Here is a 24441-nt window from a genome sequence, read left to right on the forward strand (position 1 = left end):
TCTAGGCCAACAATACTAATGAAGGACAGGGATAAATAGGGACAAGGTGTAACATTTTTTAAATCCCTACTATGTGCTTTCACATATGCTGTCTTAATGAATCTGCAAAATAGCCCAGCAGAAGTAGACTTGTTAATTAATCATTCTCATTATGAAGATGATGAAACTGAGGCTTATAATATTCAAGTGACTTGTCCCAGTGATTAGAGCTTATAAGTGGCAGAATCAGGATTTAAAACTAGGTCTCCTGGCTTTAAATCTGGTTCTTTCTCCACTCAATTAGGAGAGTGTGGGAGCTTGAGGACCACATGTTCCCGGGAGCTGATGTTGTTGTGGGCTCCTAGAGGCTGTTGGAGAGTAGAAGGGGGTCTTTAAAGACTCAATTCTGTTTGACTGCTACAAACCCAGGGGCTTTGCAACCTTGGAGTTTCTATTTTCACTCAGCGTGATGACATCTCAGTCTCCCATTGGAAAACACCTTGTTCCTACCACAAGCTTGGTCGTTAGGATGACCTGAGCCAGAATTTCTCTCCATTTTGGGTTCTTTGTTTCCATAATTCATTAATTCACCAATTCATTCATTCACTCATTCATTTATTTGCTCAACTTTATTGAGTACCGCTTAGATGCCAGACACTATGCAAAGAGCTGAGGATCTCTTGATGATGAAACCACAGTTTCTGCTCTTCTGTAGCTTGTGGTCTCCTGGAGGATTCAGAGACTTCAAAGACAATAGCATTATAACATGGTAAGAGCAGTGATAGAGCTGTGGACTGATTTGTAGCATGGAAACTGTGACCATAGTGGGGGGATGAGGGTTTATGTTTGTAGGGATCAACCTTTCCTGGCTCCCAGTTACCCCCCTTCAGCTTATTTTCCTTTCTTTTTTAGGTTCCAGTGAACAGCAAATACTCGAAGTCACTGTTATTGTTGTTAGGTGCCGTTGAGTCATTTTCAACTCATAGTGACCCCATGCGACAGAGTAGAACTGCCCCATAGGGTTTACTTGGCTGTAATCTTGGAGCAGATTGCCAAGTCTTTCTCTCAAAGAGCCCGCTGGGTGGGTTCAAACCATCAGCCTTTCAGTTAGCAAGTGAGCGCTTAATCGTTTGTACCACCAGGGCTCTTTTACCATATGTATAATATATGTTTAATATAGATAGAAAGATAGATAAAAACACAGTCTGCTCTAGTAGCACTGTGGGCAGTCCTCTAAACCAGACTATAGAGCTGAGTTGGGCGGGGGGAGGTTTACTGGAAGGAGGTAGCATCTGTACTGAATTTTGATTGATGAGTAAGAATTAGGTGAAAAAGAAAGATGTGGGGGTTATTCCAGGTAGAGGGAACAATAACATACAGAAGTAGTTGGTTTGGGCTGGAGTGCAGTGTATATGGTTAGGGGTGGTCAGATGGGAGTGAGAGGGAGATAGAGACTAGAGATTATGAAGGGCTTTGCTTGCCATGCTAACTACATTAGACCCAAGTCTCAGAGACTAGTTTTCTTGGAAATGATGAACTAAAAGATTCACACTGTGGTGTAAATGAATCAAAACAGGTATTTGCATCTTAATACAGGATAGAATGTTCCAAAGGTCCAGTTCAAGCATTAGTAATTAGGGAGGTGGAATCTCCCTCATGTCTCTCAATTCACACATTTATGAGAAAATGACACACCTGGTTGTCTGGGTACCAGACTGTTCTACCCAGTGGGGAATCTGCCACCCTACTGAAGGTGGGTTTCTATTTTCCAGAGGATTCTGTTTTCTAGAAGCCCCCTTGTTCAGGACTGGTGATAAGAGTCTAGGAAGAAAGAGTAGCTCCCATGGTAACCAGTCATTTGTGCCGAGAACTCTGTGGAATTTATCGCTGAGAAGGACTAGAAGACAAGCAGGTGTCCTAACCAGCTAGGTCAGCTGGTTTCCCTCCATTGCAGCTACATGGTACAGGGGCAAGTGCACAGGTTTGGGAGTCAGACAGACGTGGGTTTTCATACCATCTTTGACACTTGCTAGCTCTGCGACCTTGGACATGTTACTTAAACTCTCTGAGTCACAACTTCCTTGTAGGATTGTGTGAAATAATACATATAAAGCACTTAACACAATGAACATGCAGAGAGTACTCAGTAAGTGTTAGCTCTTATGATTATTCCCTCTTCCACATGAGCCCACTAAGGATTACTATTACTGTTGTCATATTATGATTATAACTATCATTTTCCCTTCTTATCCATGAGTTCTCCCAGGACTATTGTTGTTGCTGTAGTTACTCCCTCTTCCATATGTGTCCACCAGATATTACTATTATTGTTGTTGTTATTATTATTCCTTCTTCCCTATGAGCCCCCACAGATTATTGTTCTTGTTGTCCTTATCATTATGAGTGTCATTGTTGTTATTATTTGCTCTTTCCCATGAACTCTCCTAGGATTAGACTCCTCATGCTCTCTACCTCGTGACTTCTCCAGGCCCCACCACTGGAGGAAGCTGCAGATCTGAGGCACCACACCTGGTGCTCCCTTTAAGAGCTGCCCAGCTAGCTTTCAGCAGGTGGAGGAAAAAGAGGAGGGGCCAAGAAGGCAGAAGTAAAAGAATTCCCTCTATCTGCCACCCACCCTGACCTTCCCTCGCTGCCCGCCCCACCACCAGACTCTCAGGGTCTCCAAAGGTTTGGGATCTGTTTCCTCTGGTCCTTTCCTCCTTGGTGGAGTGATTGAAACAAGTAAGTTCAACTGGTAGGTGGAAATAAGTCATCTCAAGTTTTCAAAAAAAAAAAAAAAAAAAGGAAAAGAGAAACTCGGAGTAAAGAGGTGAAAGGACTAAAGGACTCCTTAGATATGTATGGAATCCATGAACCCCAGGTCCAGAAATCTTGAGAAGGGTTGAACACAAGATAATGAGAACAATTTCTTTTTGCTGGGTTCTTACACTGTGCTAAACACATTACATCCTTACCACACTGATATGAGTTAAGTACTCTTATATTCTTCTCTTGCAGATGAGGAAACTGAGGCCAGGAGAAAGTACAGGACTTCTCTAAGATCATGGAGTTGATAAAGGACAGTACTGGGATATGATCCCAGGCTTGTCTCACTCCTGGACCAGGGGATTTAATCTCTACACTAGACTGTAGATTTAAAAGAAAAAACTTGAAGTTGAGCAAGTCTGGGGCAGAGACAGCTCAAGGTTATTTCTATTCATATTTCAGTGATTACCACAGTTTGTGATTTTTATAATTTTCCTCTTGTAGTTTTCTTTTAAATTGTTGTGACTTCGCAGCTTTCACCTTCTGTTTGCAATTAGTACAGTTTAAACCTCACTAGTTGTTTTCTCTAAAAATTCCAGTAAGAAGTCTGTAGAAAAAATAGTTAAAGCCACCATTTATTAATCACCTACTGCATGCCAGGCACTTTACATACATCATAGCTAATCTTCATGATATGCCTTGGAATTGGGTACTATTATTATTCACTTCCATCTTACATAAGGAGAGACTCAGCTTCAGTGAGTTTTAGTGATTTGCCCATGCAGCTGGTAAATGGCAAAGTGGGGTTTCAAACCCGGTGCCCCCTCACTCCCAGATTCTTAGCCGCCACATCATACTACCGACTGTTTGCGTACCATGCTCCCTCAAATAAGTATCATTTTTCATTAGCCTTGGGAGGACAAGTGGGGGCTGTCTAACTGAGAGCACGGGAAGATGCTGAGGGCCCATGGAAGAAAGAGGGTGAATGGTGAGCTGTAGGCAGGCTAAGAAGTATCCCCAGGGAATTGAGTCAACAAACTTCTCATCCTGGAGTTGTCTCCTTCAGAAGGATGATCCTTGAACCACTGAGTGGCATCTGGAACTGAGATGTGGTGCAAGGAGTTTTCTTTCTCTCTGAGACTACCAGGTTGAGAGAAAATTTGAGGAAAATGTTGGAAGAAGTATATGAGTTTTGAAGGGGGCGAAAGGTAGGGACAAGTTCAATTAGGAAGTTTTTTTTTTTGAATGAATAAATGAATTTTATTAATTTTTTCCCATCATCAATATTTATTGCACATTTACAGTGTACTAGGCACAATAGAACATACAGAAAGCATTGTCCCTACTCTTGAGGAGCTTATATTCTAAAAGAAAAAAAAAACACCTCTTTTAAAATGGTGGGTTTTCTGTGTGTGTGTTTTCTGCAAGGTATTGAGGAAATATTCTGTAGGGTGAGCGTTAGGTATAACTTAGCCCCATCATTATTTAGGGACTAGAGCAAGAGAGGAAGCCCCTCAATGAGATGGACTGACACAGTGGCTGTAACAATGGGCTTAAGCATAACAACGACTGTGAGGGTGGCGTAGGATTGGGCAGTGTTTTGTTCTGCTGTACATAGGGTCACTATGAGTAGGAACCAACTTGACGGCACCCAACAACAACAACAACAGAGCAAGAGGAAAGATTTAACGGCAGACAATGACAGACCATTCAGGATAAGTAGGGTCAGTTCTGAAGTCTCGTCTTTTCTTTTTCTCCAGGAGGTTTTCCAGGAGAAGATGAGTCATTGGAAAAATCTCCTGACAGGGGCATTGCTGAAAAGCACTCAAGGAACCACAAATTCTCCCTACCAGGTCGTGCCTTTTTGTAGACCCTCTAATGTATGACCGGTGTGTAAAGAGAAGGGATTTGCTGAATGTTGACTCTCTAGTGTTGGAAAATGAGCAATATCGTAATAATGGTGACTCTATTAGCATGCCTCAAAGTGGCCATTTTCCACGTTGTCCCAAAGGATTGTCAGGTCTGGCGCCAGCAAGAATTGCTGGAGAGGGAGGATTCTTGCCTAGAACTTTTTTGAGACCTGCCACCATCCAGTCTGCTCTTTGTTCCCCTTTGAGCCTGGCCTCATTTGGCTGTTCTCCCTCTGGTATGCCCCTAGCTGGAGTGTCAGCCAAGCCATTGCCCTTCACACACCCCACCCACAGACCGATATGCTTTCTCCCTTTGCTTGGCTGCCAGGGAGAGGATTTATATCAGGATTGCTCAACTAAGAAATGCCTAGCTCTGTAAAATTCCGATGCTTGCTCTCTATTACATTTTTGTTCTTTCATAGTGCTGATCCTTAACCTTCATGTTGGGGAATCTTCATGAAAGATTCTACCATTGAATGATTTGTCTTTGAGTCTTAGGTTTAACATTCTGTGCCTCAAATTCTTTTAGTTGCTTGGACTGTCCTGTCTCCACACTCATTGACCCACTGTCAATGAAGACAGGGTTTGCTTAATAAAGCATTTTCTGTTTTACATGTGTACTCACTCTGATCGAAAGAGGAATGTTTACTATAAGTGGGGCTCTCTATGGAGGTCCAAGCCAAACCACAACCTGGCCATTTCTATAGCACTTTCTAAATTGTTGTGCAAGTGGTGATGCTATATAAAATCACCCACTGGAGGAAAGTGAGTTTTTATTTCTACAAAATTATGTCTAGCCTAAACTTCCTCAGGCATGCCACCCTTCTGACCCTTCAATTATGGTAGTAGGCAGCAGTAGGAAAGCAAAAGTAACCCGAAAAACACCGACATTGAAATGCAGTCTCTTATGGCTTACAATACTTTCAATCCTCTTGGTTAACAACGTTTTACCAAAAGAGGGTGTCTTTATGCATGGGCCTGTAGTAGGCAGATGAGAAACTTCACTTGAGCGACTTCAGCAGCTGCAGGAGCCAGGGAATAATTTTTGAGTTCTTCTGAGGACTAAATATTAGCCAAAAGATTAAAGCTAACTAGCTTTAGAACAGCCTTCTCGAGCTTGGCTGCACATTGGAATAACCTGAGGAGATTTACTGATTCCTGGGCCCCACCCTCAGAGATTCTGCTTTATTTGATATGGGATGCGGTTTTGTCGTGGGGATTGTTAAAAGCTCTTCAGGTGATTCTATTGTGTACCCAAGGTCTAGAACCATTAATTGATCTAACATCTTGCTACACAAAGTGTGGTCTGTGTGCCAACAGTATGCGCATCATCTGGAAGCTCGTTAGAAATGCAGAATCTTAGTTCCCACCCCAGACCTACTGAATCAGAATATGCATTTAACCAAGATCCATTAGTGATTCATATGTGCATTAAAGTTTGAGAATCACTGTTCTAGAATTGTCTGCTCTTATAAAGCACCTCTTGGTGAAAAAAAAAAAACTTTTGCATGGTCAACAGACCGATAACAAATCTGCCCACTGACATTCTGGATTGTCTAAAATATAGCATATAAACCCTATGACCTCAATTGCAGGGGGTCATGTCTATATCTGTCTAATAAAGATGAATTCTCCCACTTCAGAAAAATGAAGAACAGTGGTAGATAGCCTGTTGTCTAGCATTGTTTCCTCTAGTCTGTCTTATAAGCTTGGAACTTCTGTTAGTTGTCTTCAAGGATTTATGGATAAGAAGAGAGGTGCCAAAAGACTAAATAAAACAATGATTTTCTTTTTCCCACAAAGCAAGGAGAAGCTACAAATGCTAGCCTGGTGAGTTTGGTGTCTATCCCCAGCAAACTTCTAGGATGGATTATTAAGAAGATGATTTCTGAGCCCTTAGAAGGGGACTTACTAATCACTAGGAACCAGCATGGGTTCATTAAGATTAAGTCATGCCAGACTAAGCTCATTTCCTTTCGGATGGGCTTCCAAGAGGAAGCTGCAAAAGTTATTTACCTGGGCTTCAGCAAGGATCTTGACAAATACTTCTGTAATGTTCTTTCAAACAAGGTGGAGAAATGGGAGCTAGCTGACAGTATGGATAGTTGAATGTTTAATTGGTTAAATGATCATATACAAAATGTATGGATTTAACAAATTATTGTGAACCCAGAAATACATGTGCTTTTCAATATTTGGGTAAAGATAAGGATGAGATGTTGACAAAGTTTGGGACAAAGACCAAGATTGGAGGGATATTGTGTATATTGTACAAAAGAAAATAACAATCATCATCGATGTCATCTTCAGGCCTTATATTGGCATGATACTTTTCTAATAACAAAGCACTTTCATATCTATTGTTTCATTTGATTCGTAGCACAGCCCTGCAAATTGAAAATAGTGATTATCTCCATTTCACACATATGAAAACTGAAATTAAAAGATTTAGTAACTTGTCAAGGGGTCAAATAGTTGTGAAGGTGAGCATAAAAAACAACTCTTATTCTAAAGTAGTTGGGACAAATATGAAGTTTTATATTCCAGCTCTAAATTTGACTGCTCAAACTCAGAGTGAAGGCAAGGCTTAGCAGTACTTCTGTAAAAGGCACGGGGGTTTCAGTTAGCTCCAAACTTAGTATGAGTCCATAGGGTTACATAGTTGCTAAGTATGCGCCTGAGATCTTAGGGATGTATTAATAGAAGTATAGTGTCCATCACATTGGAGGTGATAATTTTTCTGTATCCCACATTGGTTAGAGCATCTCTAAGGTATCATGTTTTACTATATTTGAAGAAAATGGGAATGTTGTGTCTCTGCACTTGAAGAAAATGGAGATGTTTTATTTGACTAAGAAAAGACTTAGGGAAGGATTTTGTGTTAGACATTTTCTGTGGGTCATTGGGTAGAAGCTGGAAAAAGGCGGCTGTCAGAACATTCTAAGCATGTCCTCACCATTATAGCTACCTGATAATTGAAGGGGAAGCCCCTCCTCATAGGTACTAAGTCTCCCATCCCAGAAGGATTCAAGAAGAGACTAGCTGCCTAAGGACTAATGTAATTTTAGATGGCATTAATAGTAATGGTGAGTTGAGATCCCAGAAAGTAATCATCTCACTGTATCGCGTGCTGGTCAGATCGTTGCAGACATACAGGACTGCATCTTGCATACATTGTTTCTGGATGGACAATCTGTCATTGGTAAACTGTTCAGAGGCAGTGAACTGGGTGGGTAGAGATTGGAAAACATTTTTCTTGAGGATAAAATTAAAATAACCCAAGGAGGGAAACACTGAGGCAATATTTGAAACAGTTCTCTTTTAATGAAAATGTTTACAGAACACACCCCACATCCAATCTGTCAGCAAATCCTGTTGGCTCTTTCTTCAAATTATACCAATAATCCATCCATTTCTCATTACTTCTTCTGCTACTGTCCTGATGTAACCTACTCTCTCTTGCCTGAATTATTGCAATAGTTCTTAGCAGATCTCTTTGCTTCCCCCCTTGCCGTCAGTCTATTTAGTCTCTCGGAATCCTGGATGGCCCTATTAAAATGGAAGTCCAATCCAATCATGTCACTCCTGTGGCTTCCTATCTCATTCAGAATATAAGTCAAAGTTCTTATCATGACCTACAAGGTCTTACTTGGCCTGACCCCCATTACCTCTCTGACCTCATCTCCTTCTACTCTCCCCCTTGCTCACTCTGCTCCAGCCACACTAGCAATTCCTTAAACCAACTAGTCATTCTTCTATCTCAGGGCTTTTGAACCTGTTGTCCTCTCTGCCCAAGGCCCACTTTCCTCAGATATCTGCACAGCCTATTCCTTCATGTCCTTCAAATCTTCACCTATATATCACCTTCTCAGTGAGGTCTTCCCAGGGACTCTTCTTAAATTGCAACAATCTCCTCCCCCAACACACACACCTCCCTACCTTCCTTCTCTGCTTTATTTTTAAATCATTTATCACCATCTAATATTCTATATAATTTACTTATTGATTATATTGTCTCTTCCCTCACACTAGAAAGGCAGGGATTTGTGTTTGTCTCACTCACTTTTGTATCCCCAGTGCCCAGAACAGTGTCTGGTACATAGAAGGCAACCAATAAGTGTTAGTAGAATAAATAGACATATAAAATATATAAAAGAGCTGCAGCTGTTCTGGTTGAATCTGGCAGAAGTAGGGTAGTTATGAACTCTGCCCTCTCTAAAGCCTAGATTATTGAGAGTTACCATTGAGATGGATTTGCAAACAAACCTTGGCCAAACCTTGAAAGTGCCCCAGAATAAGATTTACGGACTCAGGGAGGATAGCCCACATTTTCCAAACTTTGTATGACAATGATGTGTAAGAAGTAGACTTCATCTGAGTCAGAACTAGAGCCAAGGAGTATGAAAGAATTACACACAGGCAGATATGGGATAAATAGAACAATTTGAAGTGGTGCACTCCCATCCCTGGAGGTGTACAAGAAGAGGCTATGTGCTTACCTATCAGTTCTGCTCTAAAGCGGATCCTGTACTGGGTGGGGAGATTTGACCACATGGCCTCAACAATCTTTGTAACTCTGAGATGCTAGGGCCAAAGGTGTGTGAGCCCAAGGATTAGGGGTAATTTACACTTATTTTTTAGAACTGGGGAGACGATCTTTGCCCTTTGCCCTTTTTTCCTGGAGTTCCAGAGACAATTTCTCCTTTCAAAGGTCCATTCCACCCTAATGGAGATTCCATTTCCCAGAATTTACCTGATGCTGGGCTGATGATTAGAGGCCAGCCAGGGGTAAAGGGACTGATTCCCATGGCAACCAGGTTGAAAAAACATACCTTGTGGGGCATTGTCAGCAACAAGCTATGTTTGCATTATAAATAGATATTTAATTCATTGAGATAGCTCTGACAGGGAGCAGGAAAGTTAAATCCCAAAGCCACTCTTTAAGTATTTTGCCATTAATTGACAACTATTTTTCCCTTCTAAAACATGTAGAACTTGGTTTTCTAAGTGAAAGAACGGTATATGTGAGTGCTTTTAAAAGCCAGCTAACAGTCCAGCGTCACAATATTTCTCACTATTTGTTTCTCACTGAAAGTTTTATCAGAATTTTCCTTGATTGTATGAGTATCTGTACTTGAAGCTTTTTGACACAGGAGACCCCAGGTTCAATGCCTGGATTTCACAAGAGTCTTTTTCTGTCGTGTTTGCTTCATCCTCTTGCTTCTCTAACTCCGAGGCTTCTCTCAATTTCAGTTCTTGGCCCTGTGCTCTTATCTTCCCACTTCTCTTTCCCTTAGTGAACAGATAAAGCAATCAGGCTAACTTCCACAGCCCTAACACTAGCCTTGATAATGCATACTTTGGAATGCCCAGTAATTGGAAAGCAAAATCAGACCTGTTCAAAGGACTTCTATCCTGAAACCGAGGACGGGCCTCCCTCCTGTGTTCAGACTGTACAGCTTGATTGAGGGTTAGGAATGGAGAGTTTGAGGGCAGAGAGTGCTGTTCAATAGAAAGCAGCAATTAGGTTTGGCTAAATTCAAATATAAAAGCACTTTTGAAATGCAATTTTTAGAATCACTATAAGAAATTAGTATAAGCGACTAATATAATCTCATCAAATGGAAATTGGAGTGGGACTTTGTACTTCTACATTCCAAACAGCTTAATACAAATTAGTCTATAGTACTCAGAGTGTTTCATTCTGTAAGGATTAAGGGAAGTGGGATGCATTTTTTTTAATTAAGTCGCTGGGTAAATAAGCTTCCTAATACCAGAAATATAGGAGTTGCTCTCTAAACTTTATTATAACCAGGGATAAATAACTCAGTGTGTGTGGCAGCCTTGTACCTTGCTTTTTTGAACAGTGTTAGCTTAAAATTTAATAGTGTGGAAGGCAAGGAACTTTAGGGTCAGGTTTGAAGAGGTTATAACCTCCTCTAGGATCCATAGTTCAACTCTTCTGAGACCTTGGACAGGTTCAAGGAATTAGGTAAGTCTCCCTCCCCAATCCAGCTTCCCTAATGTGTACTGAATTCTCATCTATGATGATCGAGGATGAAAGGTCAGGGGCTAGAAGGGTACACTGAAGGTCCCTGCTCCAAACCACCCACTTCGCTTGCTTACTCACTCCCTGAGATCCCATCACTAGAGACCCATTCTTTTGGGAAAACAGGGCTTTCTTTAAGGAAGGTCAAAGTATTCAGCTTTAAAGTGTGAATGAATTTACACCCTGTAATTGTTAGGTAAAGGCCACAAAGCACAACTTTGCCAGTTTCAAAATTTTTCAGAGGGATACTGCTAATGCTTTAAATCAGGTATACTGTGGACTTAGACGTAACATGGGGAAAAGCATGTAACTTCAATATTTGTCCTCCTCAGACTCAACTTGGAGAGAACGTTGCTGCTCAGTCATTCATTCGTTCATTCAGTAATGAGATGTAAGTACAACAGGAACTCTGTTCAGTGGCCATGTCTCAAACCAAATTGGGAAGTAGCTATTTTGGAGCCCTCCCTCCTCTTTTCTCCCCTAGTTCCCATCCTTGAGCTCCCCTTCTTTGTACCAATAGCCCTGTGCTCTCTTGTTCTTCCATGGAGATCAGCTCCAATACACCATTCTTGCTAAGTTGTCAGTAGAGAACAGACCAATGGAAGACCACTGACATAGTTTTTGCAGTTAAATAGTGAATACTCTCTTTATTCAGAAGAATACATTTTTAATAGAATTTCATGCACCAGTAAATCAGTACAGTGAGGAGTTATAGGGTAGGGAACCTCTCGTCAGGAAACATCTCACCCTAGGAGAGCCCTCAACTCCCAGAATCCCCTTGACCCAACTCAGGTGATTAGAGGCCAAGGAACAGTAGATGGGGCTATCTCCCAGGGAAACCAGTTGGATTTGTAGGTAAAAGAGGGAAGAGGAAAGTTCTTGTAAATCAGGAGGTTATTCTATTGGGACTGGCAGTTCCTCTGAGGTTCCTTGAGAGACTGATGAGGGAGAGTTGGTGGTAGTGCCTAGTTCTATTTCTTGGTTACACTCTTCAAGGGCTATGGAGTGGTCTCTTCCATCTGTGTCTGAGTCCCTGTGTAGAGAAAAAGACATGACTAAGGGAAGATCCAGAACCATCAATCTGAAAACAGGTTGCACTGTGGGACTCAGATGCTAGGGGAACATTTGGGCCATTGAACCCAGCAGCTCTGGGTTCACAGAAAGAGCCTGAGATATGGCATTTACCTGGTTCGGAGTCGGGGCCACTTCTTCCACTCTATGGCTAGCACCACCCCCAATGCTACAACAACAACCACAATCAAGGTACTTCGCACAATGTTACCCACAGTGCACTCCTGAGCAACAGGCCCTGTGATGATAAAAAAGCAGAAACAAAGGCCATGGAGGTCAGCACATTTATGTTCCCCTTGATTTCTTGTTGCCCCCTTACTGTGGTCTCCACCAGGCTTCATTTGGGAGCCATGTGCTGAGACTGCAGAGGGAGTGGTTAGTGGCAGTGCTTATGCTGAGGCAGAAGCAGCCATCCTTTTCTTGTGGGGAAGGACCCTTGAAAGCACCCTGCTCACTCTTTTTGAGTGAATGTGAGGTCCCATATCCTCATCACCCCTAGGAGAAAGTTGACCAAACTTGAGGGCTCTGACTCCAAAGCGCCGCTCCCCTCTATATATTTGGGCTGTCTCTATGGGGACTGTTTTCTGAGATCCCAAGTGTGTCATGCCAGGTCCATGGAGGGATTATTCTCTCACCTGCTGCCCCCACCAGCTCTAGGGGATCACTAGGCTCTGACCAGATGTCAGGGTTGGCCTGGAGGCGGTAACTGCAGCTGTAGTTTCCAATGCCTTTCCCTTCCACATTATTGATGACAAAGTCTCCATCCTCTGAGAATTGCTGGGGTGCTTCTTCTCTGTCATGTTCCAGGACAAATTCAACACCTGGCAGGGGTCCTCGGCACTGAAGGGTGATATCCTTCCCCAGCTTAAACATGGTACTGGGCCATGCTGACAGAGAAGGTTTGGGCGGCTTATCTGCAACCAATCAGGACACAGAGTTAGAAGTAACTCTGAGCCCAGCCCTTTCCCCCTTTATGGCTAACCACTAAAACCCACAAAATATAGATTCTTACTGATGTTCCCAGAATCTTACCAGTCACCCAGATCTCCAGGGGGTCACTGTGATTGGAAGCTGCAAAGGGAGCAGAGTCCAAATAATAAACACAGCTATAGGTTCCAGAATCTTCACCTCTCACTGCTGGCATCCAGAAGTCAGCCCTGTACCCGCTTGGCCTCTGTTGCTCTAAGGGCTGTTGAGCCCCCTCCTTCACCAGAACAAATGTTGAGTCTGGCAGTTCCCCTTGGCATTGAAGAGTTATGTTTTCTCCAGGAGCCACCATGGGACCAGGCTGGGCTAACAGGCTAGGTTTGGGGAGCAAACCTGGAAGAAATGAACACCTAGTCAGAGAGTAGAGGCCCCTTTCTTGTGTACTATCCTTGAAGTCTCTGTTCCGTAAATAGGAAAGACAATTGTTTTGGCCCCTTTGAGATCTTTGGAAACCATCTCCCATGATCCAGGCTATTCCTTGCTTCCACACTCTCACTCCCACTCCAGATCATCTTCCCCTTACCTGTGACTATGAGTTCCAGAGTGTTGCTAGGCTGTATCTTGATAGGGCTGGTCCAGTCAGGGTGGTAGCAGCAGCTGTAACGCCCAATGCTAGCACCAGATATATTGGTGATGAGGAATGCTCCATCATCACTGGTGGATCCCCATAGCTGCTTTGAAGTGGCTTCTCCTTCCTTGTGCAGAATGTACCCTACTTCATGGACTGGCCCTTGGCACCAGAGAGTAACATTTTGCCCCAAGGGAATCACAGAACTGGGCTCAGCGTATAACCAGGGCTTGGGGAATGTGTCTAGAAAGAGGCCAAAGATGTAAAGTGGTGAGTATGAGAACTTATTACTCCCTGAATTAACCCTTTATCTTTCTCCTCCTGGATACAGCAGTTTCCCTCTGTGACCTAGCCTAGCCTTCCAGGAGGGATCATTCTCCCTAACCCCTACTCCAATTCTTTCTATCCTAGTCCCAGATCTTGTCTGTCCTTACCAGTTACCCAAATCATAATGGGCATGCTGAGATATGATCCCCTGTTTGACATGGTCGTCTCATAGTAGACACAGCTGTAGTTCCCAGAGTCCTCTGCTCCAACAGCATGGAGGAGGAAGTCAGCTGAGTTCCCTGAGGCACTCTGGAACTGTAAGGGATCCTGGGTTCCCTCCTGCAAGAGGGCAAACCTCATACCCTGCAAGGCCCCTTGGCAACGCAGGGTCACATTCTTCCCAGGAAGCACTACAGGACCTGGCTGTGCCAGGAGAGTGGGTTTGGGGTAGAATTCTGAAATTAAAGAGACCACAACATGAATGCCCTCCACCACCCCCTACATTTTGCAAATAACAATACATGTTTATTGTAGAAAATTAGAAAATACAGAGAAAATTAAGAAAACATAATTCTACCACTCAAAGATAATGATTCTTTATATATTTTATACATTTATTTTCCATTTATTTTTTTCTATATATGCCCACGTTGATGCAATGAGAACTATTTACATAATTGGGATCCTACTGCATGTACAGTTGTGTAGTCTGATTTTGTCCACTTAACTTTATATTGTAAATATTTTCCTATGATGTTAAATAGCCTTTGAAAACTATCATTTGTAATGGCTGCATAATATGCAGCTGACATTTCAAGGTCTTCTCCGTTTCTCTGAGGGCCATCCAGCCCACCAATCTCTGACAGCCCAGCTAAAGAAAAAGTAGACATTGAGCCTAAAGCTCAAGGGCAAGCCACAAAAGGATTTCAGAAATAGGGCTACTGGAGCATGGCTCTTGGGATTGGACACCCCCCATCTTCCTCTCTTTTTCCCCCTGTGAATGACTTGCCCTCCCCCCTCTCTTTTGTCTCTTTTTGTAATAATATAAGCAGCTGCCTTGAGTGAACTGCTTACCATGTGCCAGGCACTGTCTTAAGCCCTTTCTGGGCATCTTCTCATTCTAGAAGGAGCACTTCTCCCTCTCCCACTGACAGTTCTTCCACCCACTCTTTCAGGGTCAGCACCACGTATATCTGGATCCCCCCTACCCCTTCTGACCTGTCACCACGAGCTCCACAGGGTCGCTGGGCTCAGACCAGATAGCAAAGTCATAATAGCGGCAGGTGTAATTCCCTCCATCACCAATGCCCACCGAAACGATCAGAAAATGAGCTGCACTGGACCCTGGACTTGCCCAAGACCCATCGCTGGATGCAATTTCACTTCCATCTTTGTAAAGAATAAAGCTCATGTGCCGGTGGGGAGTTGAGCAATTGAAAGTCACTTGGGCACCAAGGGTGACCACTGGGCTGGCCCACGTCTTGAAGAAGGGTTTGGGGTACATTTCTAGAAAGCAAAAACACAACACAAAACAAAATCCATGGGAAAAAAAAGAAAGCAAATATAAATATTGGTTCTAGGAGGCTGCTCTGCTTTCTCTGGTATCTCATTAAAAGTAGGTGAACTAAAAATCAAGGTAACTCCACCTTGCAGATGGACTTCTCACACAGGAGCTCCTTTCCTCCCCTTTATATCCCCCCAATGATTCCTCACTGTCACCAAGGCAGGCAGTGGAGGCTAGCTAAAAGACTGAATTATCATCAGGGTTCCACTGGGTCTCTGAGCCTCAGTTTGCCCATTTGGACAAGAGGGGGAAATGGTACCTGCTCCACCTCCCTTGAAGATTTGTTGCATCGCTAAATGAGACAATCGATGTGAAAATAATTAGAAAAATTAAATCACCCTCCACAAACCCAAGCTATTAATAACAATTATGGCTATTAATATCATGCAGCCAGAGGCCCTGGCACTCCCAGCGCCACGCCTGCCTGGCTCTAAGATTGGACACAGGCTCCTAGGACCAGCAGCAAAGTTTGCTGTTGGGAGAGGAGCGTCTGATCCCAAGCTTTACTGCCCCCTCCTCCCTCACACACCCTTTTCAGCTCTACCTTTTATGACAAGCTCCAGGGGCTCACTGGACTCAGACCACTTGAAGGGGCGCTTTTCAGTGTGAGTGCGGCAGCTATAATTGCCTTCGTTTTTATCCTCCATTCTTTGGATTGTAAAGAAGGCTTCTTTCCCAACGACACTAAGTTGCTGGACAGGTTCCTGCTCTCCGTCCTTATACAGAGCAAACCCCATGCCTGCCAGCCATCCTTTGCACCGGATTTGTAGTTCTTGGCCCCGAATTGGGGGGGAAGCAGAAATGACAGGTTTGGGGAGGATGTCTGGAAAGGAAAATGGGGGGAAAAGGGAGTCAGAAGTTTGGAAGTGTCCAGATGGGACACTCACAATCACTTTGTCAGCAAAAAGAGAAATCCATCCTGGGCCGGCCTGTGGCTCTTCCTGACAGTTTCTTCTTATTCTCTGTCCCCTTCTTAGTCCCCCCATTCAGTCTCCTCCAATCCTACTTGCAGCACAAGTGTTCCCCGGGGCTCTGTGCATTTCCCCACCCCCAGGGAACAGTGTTGGAGTCCCAGAGTAACGCGGCTCTCTCCCGGAGGACCCTGTGCCTTTTCTTACCTGTCCCCACCAGCTCAAGTGCCTCACTGGGCTCCGACACAGCCATCTCTTCCCAGGAATGGCAGTGGTAACTCCCAACGTGATTCTGGGTCAGGGCACCAAGGGGGAAGGCAGCCCGGACCAGCTCTGAGGCTGGGCGAGTTGCGATCCACCCGGTCCCGTCCTTCAGCAACACAAACTCCTTAGTTGAGCTAGAAGGGCTTCTGCACCAGAGGGTTAAGTTCTTCCACGGGGCCAGAGGAAAGTTGGTCTCTGCCCACAGCTCAGGCTTAGGGGTTGGCATGATTATTTCTAAAAACAGCAGAGTTAATGAAGCCACCCCCCCTCCTCCCTCCCGCTCCCCCTTTCCATGAAGCTGTCTCTCTTGTCCTTGAACCCCCTACCCAAATCACACTGCCTACCTCCTCTTTCACCCCCAATCCAAACAAACCCTTCCCTTCCTTCTGCAGGTGCTGGGGAAAGGGGAAGCTGATGTCTCAGCTAAGCCTCAGAAAAGTGCAGAAGCTTGTGAGAAATTTTGCAGGCAGTAAAGCAAGAGTTGGAAGCTGAATTTTGCCAGCAGCTTTAGCAAGTGCCCCTTCCTGGCTGTCCTTCCCTCCCAACCAGTCACTCCCTGGCCACTGACACTGACACTCTGTAGTTATTTCGGATCTCCAGGGAGGAATGTCTCAGTCTGGAGCAGGAAAAACTCACCAGTCTGTTCTGTCAATACCCCACTGCACAGTCCTGCAAAAGAAATTGCTGCCAGGGCTCTGCCCCCTCCCCCACGGGACTTCACCCCGGCCTTCTGCCCAGGCCCCTTCCCCACCCCCTTGTACTCACCACAGCAGAGAAGGGCCGTGACTATGAAGAGCATGGTGACCCCTTGAGCTGTTCCCAGCAACCAGGCTTCTCTAGCAAGACCAGAAAAGAGATGAGAGGAGTTGCTGGGATTAGGGGGAGGGCGGAGAGAAGGGGGCGGCAATTTATGTCATTGGCTTACTCACCACCCAATAGGGATTGGATGTGGCCAAAATAATGGGGTATAATCTTTTCTGACATCGATGACTTTTCCTTTTGAGGGCCTCACCACCTACAACCCTCTTGCTCTTTCAGGATTCACGTGCCCCCGCCTCCTCCCCCCTTCCCAGCCTATATCATATGTCAGCTCCCCATGCCCCCTGATTAGGATGTTGCTGAAATTGAGATGTCAGATGTGAAAATGCTTTTGTGTCTCCAGCTCTCAGAACCCCTGGAGCTCAGAGTGATCGGCAGCTCAGGGTGGAGGGTGTGGGAGTGGAGGGAGAATTTCTCCGTCATCAAATTGAAGTTTGGAAGCAGTTGTTATTGTGGCAGTATAGGTCCTCAGACCAACCTGCTTCATTTGCCTTTGTTATGGAAGGGTTGCCTAGGCAGCCGCTGTGAATTACTAGAGGGTTGTCAGTGCTGAGCTAAGCTTGTCAGAGAGTGGGATGCCCCTCCCCCCACCCAGATTATGACTAGAAATGTGTAGTGGCTTTGGGTTATGGGTCCTGTAATATTAAATGATATTAAGCCAAAATCCATTTCACAATTTTTACTTAGAAAACACTGACCCTCCTTCCTGGTCACTAAACATGCTTTTCAAGCTGCTTTCTCTGAAGTCTGATTTCTGATCTCATTCTTTGATGCAGTGGTCCTGGGCTGGGGTGGAACACATGAAGCTACATTTTTTTTCTAACCCCTGGCTTCGAGGTTACCCCAATGTGTTGGGGGAATCGGGGCAGATTCTAGGAAGAACTAGAACCTGACCCCCACTGATACTTTTTGAAAACTCAAGGGGTGGTGGTTTCTGCAGAAGGCTTAGGTAGCTCCTCTTCCATGACCCAAGCACTTTGTTCCTCAGTGGAAAACACAGACGTACATAATCATAGTCATCATCCATTGTGTATTGAGTACTCTCAGACACACAAAGGCCTATGGGTGGGGGGTATGGCCAAGGGCAGAAGGTGGGGGGCAGTGGGCAAGGCATTCAGGAGCTGAGGCCCCCACCAGGCTAGGAGCTGTCATTTCTTTTCTCATTGCCAAGCACAGTAGTCTGAGCAGAAGCCACGGGGATTAGGGAGAGAGGGGCATGGCCCAAAGGACACCCAAGGATCAAAGGAAATGAATGGCAGGACAATCTGTTTGGCTCGCCATGTTCTGCGTCAGAGGAAACAGTCTGATTCTCTGGCCCGATTCATTGCCTGATTACATGCCTACCCACGTTAAGATCATATTCCCAGAATGCTCTGCACAGGTGGTTGGAGGCTAGAGAGAGGCAACTAGGATGGACCACAAGACTCTCTAGCCTTTGTGAACTAGGGGTTAAGGTGAAAAATTGGGCTAGGTATTGGATAACAACCTGAGACTCAGGACAACAAGACTTCTTACAAAAGAAAAAGTTCAAACCAAGGTAATGGAGGAGACAGCAATCTTCTGTGAGGGGCAGGGTGGTTTGGAGGAGATTTGAGCACTCTCCTCAGGGGATCAGTGAATAAGATTCTGATTACTTCTCCAGCCTCTGAGAATTACTCATTTCTCCACCCTCTGGCTCAGGTGCTGACCCCTCTGTGAGGTGAAAGAGAAATAGCTGGGGTGAGAAAGCCTTGTCCCCTAATCCCAGAAGGTGGGGGGTATACAGTGTGCCCCTGTGGCTTGTCTCCACTGGAGCATGGCCCATTCCTGAGAGTCTGTGGAGCCTGAACTCAGCTAGGTTGAGGAAAAAGGAGCTGGGACAAGACAGTTACCTGATTCTGAGTCTCCGGCATTTCCGCCTTATCCACAGCACTACCAACAGCAAGGCAACAAGCTGCATGATTAGAGATAACCTGATTGCTTCATTCAGAACGTAATTCCAGGTGAGAGAGCCTGTGGCCAGAGAAGACCAGAAGCAGGGGCCTTGATGGGAACAGGGGCAAGCGAATACATTCATGGGTGTGTGTGTGTGGTGCGGGGAGGTGGGGAAGTTGATTACTGAGAGTACTTATATTGGGTAGGTGAGGCAGAAGTGGTCTTTCTTTTCTTAGGGTATGGGAGCCTTCAAAGCACCCTGCTCACTGCCTTTGAGTGATTGTGAGACCCCACTTCACCACCCAGGGGTAGGGTGCCTAAACCCAAGGGCTCTGACTTGCAAGTCCCTGACTCCTCTTTCTATATCTCCCTGGAAATTGCTCAGGGATCCCAGGGGTATCATGGCCAAAGCCATGGAAGGGGTCCTTATAAAGAGTTGTCTTCTCACCTGCTGGTCCCATTAGCTTCAGAGGCTCACTGCGATGTGACCAGATGTCAGGGTGTGCCTCTAAGCGACAGCTGCAACTGTAGGTTCCTGTGCCTTTTCCTTCGACATTACTGATGATGAAGTCTCCATCCACTGAGAATTTTTGGGATGTTGCTCCATCTTCCCGTTCCAGGGAAAATTCAAGTACTGGACGAGGTACTCGGCACTGAAGAGTAATGGTTTTTCCCAGCTTGAACATGGTGCTGGGCCAAGCTGACAGAGAGGGTTTGGGAGGCTTATCTGGAACCAATCCAGAGACCAGAGTTAGAAGAAGTGACCTTGAACCCAGTACCCGCCCCCCCATCCAATATTTCTCAGCTCCCTATTTGGCCTTCTCTTCCTTGTCATTTCCACTAAATTTGTGGCTTCCAAATTTGACTATGCATCAGAATCCCTTTGCCCACTCCTTGGTCCTCTAAGGACTTCTGAGTCCATGCCTTCAATCAGGAAGACTTCATACCTGTAAGCTTCCCCTGGCCCTGAAGAAAAATACCTTTTCCAGGGTTCACAATGGGGCTGGGCCATGTTTAGAGGTAGGGCTTGAGGAACAGTCCTGGGAGAGAAGGTTCCTCAATTTTGTGGAGAAAGTCCTTCACCACACTCCTAGTGTGTTTTTCCTGGGATCATATCTCTGAGAGGGGACAAGGCCACTAGTTCCTTCTTAACCAGTTAACTAGTTGCCATCAAGTCGATTCTGACTCATGGTGACCCTATGGGTAATTACGATAAAAACAAACAGCAGTTGTTAGCACTTGTCTACAACTACAAGCTCCACACTGTTGTATGCTGCCATTCTAATGGAGCTCTTCCAGGTGAGGAGATAGTGGCAGCTATAGATGCCAGCATCACTGTAGGTCACATTGTTGAGGAAGAATGAATTGTCACCATCAATGTTGGTAGTATCACAAGAGATGAAGTGGTTTATCTTCTCCTTTCTTATAGAGTGCTAGCACCACTCCATTCACTGGCCCTTGACACCACAGGCTCATGTTCTGACCCATTTGAACCACAGGACTGGGCTGAGCAAGTAGCCAGGTCTTGGGGAAAGTGTCTATGACAAGACCCAAAATAGAAAGGGCTAATGGTCTGATTTCCCCCTCCCACTACTTAGGGTTTTTTTTTTTTTTCCCTTCTCTTCTAATTGCCTTTCACCAGTCCCCTTTTGGAAAATTCCCACCTAAGCCCGGTTGGACAGTCTGTACCCTTCCCCACTATTAGTCCTGCCTGCATGATTAGGTTTTCCAGGGGACCAGAAGGAGTTTTATATCCTTAGCCCTTAACATATGTCCCATGGTATCCCCCTTTCTTACCAGTTACCCAGATTTTCAGGATATCACTAAGGAGTGAACCCCTATATGACCCATCATAGTAAAAACAGAGGTAATGTCCAGCATTGTTGATTTTCAGAGCCCGGAAGAAGAAATATGCCTCATTTTTTATTGGCCTCTTGTGGTAAAAGGACTTCTCCAAGTCTTCAAGCCTCATCAAAGCAAAAGTCATTCCATAGATTGGCCCTTGGCACCTGAGATTCAGGCTTTCTCCAGGTGCTAGGATGAGCCCGGGATAGGCTGTCAGAGTTGGTTTGGGGTAGAGTCCTAAAAAGGTAAGAGACCCTGAAGTTAGAGATGGGATGATTCTTCCCTATTACCTTTCATTTTTATTTTCCTCGTATCTTTGGACAGGTAAGTTTTACCCTATCCTCCCTTTCCCATCCTTTGATCCCCACTTTCCCCAGGAAGTAATCAAAAATTGGTCCCACTTATGCCCCTGCCCTCTCACCAGACTCTATCGGTTCCACTGAGCTATAACCATATGTAGAGGTGTGTCTCAGAGGAATATCTACAGTTGTAATTCCCTGAATCTTCAGGTCCCCAGAATGCCAAATGTCCTCTCAACCACCTGAGAAACCAAACCTCTGAAAATGATTTTGGGTCCATCTTTTGTAGAGCATGAATATTACTGCAGTATTAAGCATGACTTTTGAGTGCATTAAGTCCATGTAAGACCCTACTTTCAACATGGGATTAGAGGAAGCCAATAAAGAGGGTTTGGCCAGTAAGTCTGCAACCCAAAGTAATCTCTGTTAATGGGGCCACTCCCTGATTTCCATGATTGTTCTTCCAAGGAGACTGTACTATGAAACAGAGGACAAATCTCACACCCATACCACCCCTTCTTACCCTACCCTAAGTCCAGGTAGACCTACTCATCCATTATGGAAGATCAGCTCCATCATATGCTCACTGAGCATTTAGGATATGTCAGGTATTATGTAACGTAGGATTACACAGGTGAAGAAGACAGAGTCCCTGCCAGCCAAAAGCTCATGGCCTAGTGGTGGATACTGATGAACAGGTAACTACAGAAGTATGTGTTAGTGGAATCTATGCTGGAAGGACAGGCGCACAACAGACACCCATATACACAGTTCAAACAGTCCTTTGTTTTTGGTCCTCAATAAAAGGCTATACTAATAGAATTAATATCTATCATTTATTAAGAATTTATATACCAGACACTGTACATATATTTAGGGAATTCCTCACAACAACCCTGTGAGGTAGGCATTATTATTATATCCATTTTACAGATCAGGAAACTGAGGAATAGAGAGGCATGGAGTAGTTTGGATAGATAATATAACCCCATTTTAGAGTTGAGAAAACCAAAATACAGAGAGGTGCAGTGGCTTGCTCAAGATTACACAGGGAGGCACCGTCAGAGGTAGAACTAGAAACCAGGATGAGTGCCTTAAAGTCCAGGGTACTTTCTATAGCACCGCAGCTGCCCCAAGGCTATCAAGCCTGGTAGAGGGACTAAAGCAAATGTGGCCAATTCCACCTAGAAGCATCCAGGCTATGGGGTGAAGGAGATGGGACTGGAGTGTGTGTCTGGCATTTGGGACATTTTGAGAAGTCTTCTGCTGTGTTTAAAGATTGGTACTGCCTTAATGGATCTATAGATACAGGACTAAAGTAATTGATAAAGCATTTCTAAAATATGAACTATCACTTTCCTTGTCCTTGTTTTTTATTTTTATCACAAGCGCTAATAATTGGTTCCATTTTCCACACTTAAAAATAATAATCATAAATAAAATAAAAATACATTAAAATCAAAAAGTTTATAAGAATGTAGTGGCAGTGCCTGGAACATACTGGTGCTAATAAACATTAGTTGAATGAATGAATGCATGCATGATATTCAACAAATAGAGAACAAAAAAGCTGTGATGAGCTAAAACTGCTGGACATTTGTCTGGGCTCGTCCACTACCCAAGTGATTGGATCCCACACACCTAATTTGCATCTCAGTAAAAGTTAAATGACTCTAGCTCATGGACCTTGCAGGGCCTGGGAACTGGCTGAGGAAAATAAAATCAGAAACCCTGGCTCATCCAGCCATGATCCCTGGAACAATGATTGTCAGACCCCAGCAGCCATAGCCACACCCACCTGCTATAACCAGCTTCAGGGGGTTGCTGGGCTCTGACCACAGGGTGGGGAGCATCTGGATATGAGTGCGGCAGATATAAACCCCTTCATTCTCAGGTGTCATGTTGTCAATGGAGAATATGGCCACTGCCCCAGTTGGGACTTGGCAATCCACAGGCTCAGCATATCCCTCTTTAAACAGCATGAATACCAAATCCTGCAGCCATCCATGGCAGAGTACGTTAACATTACATCCAGGAAGAGTGGAGCTCTCAGCCAGGATCCAGAAGATAGGCTTGGGTAGTTGGCCTGGAAGGAAAGAATGAACTGGACTTCAGGTAAAGCAAGGGTAGTGCTGCCAAGGGAGAAGTAGATGAGAGCTCTACTTTAAATAAGGCATCCCTCTATGATCCTTACTTGTCAACAACCCTCCTTATTCAATCTCTGGGCCTCCCCTTTATTGAGAGGTTTCCCTCTAAATCTGTTCCAGAGTCTGCATCTCCACCATTCATTGCCTAATACAGAGTAGGTACTTATTTAATAACTGTGGAATGCATGCATCCATGTACTTGAGGTAAACCAATGAATGAATTAAACAAACCCTGCCCTGGGACGACACGTTTGAGTCCCAGGAGCTGGAGTTTATTCTTGAGTATCTATTTCTTCTTACCTGGTGCCTCCAACTCTAGAATTTTACTGGGCTCTGACCAGCCCATCTCCTGCCAGTAGCAGCACCTGTAAAGACCTGTATTGGACTCATTCAGGGCACCTATAAGGAATGAAACTTGGAAGGTCTTGTAGGTAGGCCGGACCCAGGTCATCTGTGTCTTATCCTTCAGCAGCAGGAACTGGCTAGATATCCGAGAAGGGCTTCTGCACCAGAGTGTGATGTTCTCCCAAGGGGCCTGGGGGTAGTTGGTCTCTATCCACAGCTCCGGTTGAGATTCCATCGCTGTCATTTCCAAAGACCACAAAGATATGAGTAGTCCAACCCTCTCCCTCCCATAAGGTGCTTTCCCTATGTTCCTTGAAATTAACCCCAACTCAGATCCCTCTTTTTAGGTTGCCTATGGGTTTTTGGGTTTTGGGTATAGGAGCATCTACTCGTCTGGGGAATGGGATAAGGATCCCAGGATGTTTGTTCAAGGAATCCAGGTGGGTTGGGAGAATAAAGGGCAAATCTGGGTTCCTTTCCATCTGAGATAAAGCTCTTCACTATTCCATGGGAAATCAAGTCATGAATAAGGGACTCTGATTCCCAACCAGCTCAATCTGGGAATCATCTTTGCGATCTCAAGGCAGTAATATCCAGGGCCATGGAGGCAAGCTGATGCCTTGCAGCCTGCAGGAAGGAAGGTACTTGAGGTAGCAGGACTCACTTACCCATCTGTGTCATACCCAGACTCAGCCCTGTGAAGAGAGATTATAGTAAAGGAGAGTCCCCTCCCTGC

The 24441-nt window shown here is 44.7% G+C and overlaps 1 protein-coding gene across 1 annotated transcript; it reads right to left on the bottom strand.

Moving 5' to 3' along the window:
- Window positions 1-11598: 11598 nt before the first annotated feature.
- On the bottom strand, window positions 11599-23940 carry IGSF1 (immunoglobulin superfamily member 1). Its single transcript, XM_012556471.1, has 14 exons — window positions 23661-23940; window positions 23012-23299; window positions 20867-21151; window positions 19518-19796; window positions 19027-19088; window positions 16280-16442; window positions 15706-15984; window positions 14816-15103; window positions 13765-14052; window positions 13286-13573; window positions 12808-12846; window positions 12411-12689; window positions 11890-12013; window positions 11599-11737 (listed from the first exon to the last, which is right to left on the bottom strand). The coding sequence occupies exons 1-14, from the start codon at window positions 23938-23940 to the stop codon at window positions 11599-11601; spliced, it is 3081 nt and encodes a 1026-aa protein (XP_012411925.1).
- Window positions 23941-24441: the final 501 nt, after the last annotated feature.

This window comes from Trichechus manatus, unplaced genomic scaffold (genome assembly GCF_000243295.1).
Source record: "Trichechus manatus latirostris isolate Lorelei unplaced genomic scaffold, TriManLat1.0 scaffold00066, whole genome shotgun sequence".
In the NCBI taxonomy this organism is placed as follows: domain Eukaryota; kingdom Metazoa; phylum Chordata; class Mammalia; order Sirenia; family Trichechidae; genus Trichechus; species Trichechus manatus.

Excerpts from the sequence above, each read along its gene's own strand:
- IGSF1 (XM_012556471.1), bottom strand. The coding sequence starts at position 23,940 with ATGGAATCTCAACCGGAGCTGTGGATAGAGACCAACTACCCCCAGGCC. Across the intron at positions 19,797-20,866 it reads CCTGAAAATCTGGGTAACTG|ATAAGCCTCCCAAACCCTCT; the intron begins GTAAGAAAGGGG and ends GATTGGTTCCAG. Across the intron at positions 19,089-19,517 it reads GAAGCTAATGGGACCAGCAG|CTTGTTGCCTTGCTGTTGGT; the intron begins GTGAGAAGACAA and ends CTAATCATGCAG.